General features: G+C 32.7%; 1 protein-coding gene across 1 annotated transcript; it reads right to left on the reverse strand.

Moving 5' to 3' along the window:
• Window positions 1-215: 215 nt before the first annotated feature.
• Window positions 216-1,509, reverse strand: LOC128667670 (uncharacterized). The gene is made up of 2 exons (XM_053738773.1): window positions 1,318-1,509; window positions 216-1,139 (listed from the first exon to the last, which is right to left on the reverse strand). Exons 1-2 carry the CDS (start codon window positions 1,507-1,509, stop codon window positions 216-218), a joined length of 1,116 nt encoding a protein of 371 aa, XP_053594748.1.
• Between the last annotated feature and the right edge of the window lie 2,853 nt (window positions 1,510-4,362).

Here is a 4,362-nt window from a genome sequence, read left to right on the forward strand (position 1 = left end):
CACTTTTATTAGAGTTAAAATGTATAATTAAATCGGTGATAGATTCCTTGTTAGAATTTAATGCACTGTCTACACTAATTCTTTTGATAGTTTTCATAATATTTACATTGTCCGGTAGTCGTGTTTTTTTTCATCAATCAAATTTATAATAAATGTGATGCATCTGTTGCGGATTGCTTTCTCGTCATCTTGCGACAGTCCTCTTTCTTTTAAATTTACCAAAGAAAAGCAAGAAATACGTAATTAATATCATTATTATACATTCCGTGTAAAACTTCTGCTACATAACATCTTTCGTCTAATTTGACTATAGAAAAATGAGTTTTCAACTCTAGCCATTGGTTGTAAATACGGGATACAGCAGATTCAATCGATAACCATCTTGTCTGCGATGATTGCACAATTTTTAATGGATCTTGTCCGTCATTAATTGTTTTATAAAAGTCTTTGTATTTAGCCTGTCTGGATGCGGAGCGAGAAAACCAATTGTAGGTTTCACTGATTATGTATTCTAGATTTCTAGGTAAAAATTGTTTTGCGGCGCTAGAGATGGCTAGCTGTAATGAATGGCATATACAACGCACTAAAATCAAATGAGGAACCTCTTTTTTAAGCTTAGCGTGAACACCCTCATTGATACCTGTTATGACAGACGCATTGTCCGTACCAATGCCCATCATGTTTGTTAATGATAAATTGAATTGCTTTAGAGTATCTTTTATCGCAGAAATAATGCCATTAGCATCACAGTCAACTATCGGAACTAAAGTCAGATAGGTAGATACTATTTTTTTATAATTATTGATATAATAAATAACTATGATACCCAGGTTCTTGATTACAGTGATATCTGTAGACTCATCAATTAATAAGCTGTAGGGTTGATCTTTTAAGTCATTTCTGAGAATTTGTAAAAAATGTGGTGCCCATATATTCATAATAATTTTTAAACATTGTGTTCGGTGTAACTTGATTTTGTCTTGTTCATTAGTAAGAGAGTGATTGACAACTTCACCCAAGTGATCAATCACTCTTAAGCTCGTGTGCATAGCTGTAAACAATGAAAACCTAGCTTCTTTGATTTTCGAAATTTTGGTATCCACTGGTTTAAACGGGAGCTTCGATTGAATAGTAATAAGCTGTAAATATTATAAATATATTGAATATGAACATATCTATTTACCAGAATCATAATTAACATCAAGTCACCATGTACATAGAAATTTTGTGATAATAGTAAAAATAAAATACAATCTTGAACATTTTTTGAAATATTAACTTATGAATAAACAAATAAAATATGTAAGCACGACTTACCTTAGAATTTTCTTGATGTTTTTTTGTTGATGCATGACTTTTTAAATCTGCATAATAATTCCTCAAAGTTATACCACACATCGTACACTTAGCTAATTTACCAGCAGTACTATCAATAGATTGTAACCAATCTTTTAATAGTGGATCTTGCAGCCAACAATTACGAAATTTCTGATGATACTGACTAGACATTCTTGTAGATAAATTATATTAAATTTTATTCTTTTATATTATATATGGATTATCTATTTTCTAGCTTTATTTATCTGTCGTTCATCGAAATTAACAATGAAATACCATTGTCGTAGATGAATAGTTACATTGTGATGAAGAAAGAATAGCACAACAAGATGAAAAGATCAATTTGAGCGGCAAACAGTGGGAAAAAAAAATATACATATATATATATATATATATATATATATATATATATATATATATATATTTATATATATGATATAAATATGATCACTACAAGCTTGCTGTGATTTACTGATTTACCTATGGAGGGTATAAACTTACCTATAGAGGATATGGATTCATGCCTCTATGCCTTATACCTCTAAAAAACCACTAGCCACTAAAAAAAAAATTTGCCTACTAGGGAAAGATTAAAACCACTAGTTTTAGTGGTAAAACCGCTAAGTTGGCAACACTGTGTACATTTCTTATTCTCCTATTGTACCAACGGTCCACGTCATCTGCGATGACAACTAGAGCTTCTTCCCGATCTTCTGGAATTCTCGATAACGCGTCTGGAACGTGATGTAGTGCGCCTTTACGATGAATAATTGTAAACCGATACTTCATTCACTCTAATGCCCATCAGGCAAGTCTACCTGTTGGGTTTTTAAGATTATGTAACCATCGTAGACTGCTGTGAGTAGATAGACAAGGGGAGTTCTGGCCCATTATGGGCACGAACCCCCGATCTGTTGTATAGACGGACGGTAAGTTAATGATTGATGATAATGTGTCGGCTGTTGGTGTGCTTATCTGGGATCTTTTTGACATCATTTTGACGCTAATTGACATTATTTTGTGTTCATCTGGGGCCTTTTTGACATCATTTTGACGCTAATTGACATCATTTTGAGCTTATCTGCGGCCTTTTTACCGGCGAAGTTAAACTTATCTAGGGCCAGTTTCATGATAATTGTTCACCACTTCCAGCTCGTGTTATGATAGATGACGCCTCATGTGTGTTTTGAGCAGGAATTTTCGAAAAAGTCAATGCTCAGTATGCCATTTTGGATTAAATATTATACCTATGTCCACTGTTTTGAATTAAATATTATACCTATGTCCGCCATTTTGGATCAAATATTATGCCCATTCCTGCCATTTTGAATCTAATATTATACCCATGTCCACCATTTTGAATCAAATATTATGCCTCTTCCTGCCATTTTGAATAAAATATTATACCTATGTCAGCCATTTTGAATCTAATATTATGCCCATGTCCGCCATTTTGGAACAAATATTATGCCTATTCCTGCCATTTCGAATCTAATATTATACCCATGTCCGCCATTTTGAACCGAATATTATTTCCATTTTAGTCATTTTGAATTAATTTTAAAACTTTCGAGCTTGTGTTTTCCTGAAGTTACTGAATGAATACGTGGCACATTCTCAAAAATTATCATGCATTACTTACAAATTGCAAGATTTTACAACATTATTTTTTAGCAACAGCGAATATTCTTTATTAGCTATGGCTTAATTGATTCTATTTGTAGATGATGTCATCGAGTTTAATTTTAACTGCGTAGTAGAATGTTTATTTTTAGATGATGACTCACACGATTCTATTTTTAGATGATGACTCACACAATTCTATTTTTAGATGATGACTCACACGATTCTATTTTTAGATCATAACGCATACAGTTAAATTTTTAACTACATAATAAATGACGTCAAACTCATCGTCACGCCATCTAGATCTTAGGTTATGTTGATACAATCTAAGAATTTCCGCCGAGATTCTAGGGAACTTTTTTATATAAGGTTGGTACTTTGTTAATTTCTAGGGAAATTTTTCGCAAGTTTCTAGGGAGTTTTATTTCATAAGGTTGGTACTCATGAGCGCTAGAACTTTCTACTGCGCACTTGATGAGTCATCCCCCACCTATAAAAGCACCGCGCGAGAGCATACTTCACAAAAAAGAAGTACGAGTTCACTCAATGAAGTACAAATCTCTAACGATTTAAAAAAGTTCTTTGTGCGCGCATTTCAAAATATTTTTTAATAAACAATTGTTCAAGTGATTATTAGAACAATACATAAACAATTTAAGTGGTTATCAGTGCGGCCAGATCGTGGGTAAAACGACCCCCCACTTTCTGCCGCGCGGGCGACACATACAACTTGGGAAGACCTGTTGGTGTGTCGGGTGCGGCGGAAGAAGCCGAAAGGAGCCGAGCTCGGAGGAGAATTTACTCTCCCCACTAAGCACAGAGGAGTCACACACACAGCTGTGACTCTCTGTACATGAAAAATTCTGAGAATCCGATCTCAGCCGAAGCATACAGCGGGAAAAATAATAATAATAATAATAATATAAAATATAAAAATATAATAATAATATAAAATAATATAAAATAAATTCGAATTTTTTTTTTTAAATAAATTTTTATTTAAAAAAAAAATTTTTTTTTTTTTTTTCAGGATTAAATTATTGTAAAACAATAAATTATAAATATTATGATTCTTGCTAGTAAATATTACTAGCGAAAATGGCGATTGATAATTATTACACCGGTAATTCTCAAACGCAGCTTTTATAATAGTTCTTATGAACTACGGGTAATCGTGGAAACAGTCAAGTGGAGTGAGCGACTACTTTGGAAGCATAAGCTCCGTCGTCGAGTCCTCGCTGATACAAATTTTTTTTTTCTTTCAACTTTTTAACTTTTTTTTTTTTAATGTTTAAATAAGAGTTCATGTATCAGTACCAGACCATTCCATGCATTTATATATCTATATTTGTGAACATAGATATACACAAGTATAGATAGATACAAATGCATGAAGTG

Source organism: Microplitis demolitor, chromosome 4 (genome assembly GCF_026212275.2).
Source record: "Microplitis demolitor isolate Queensland-Clemson2020A chromosome 4, iyMicDemo2.1a, whole genome shotgun sequence".
Taxonomy (NCBI): Eukaryota; Metazoa; Arthropoda; class Insecta; order Hymenoptera; family Braconidae; genus Microplitis; species Microplitis demolitor.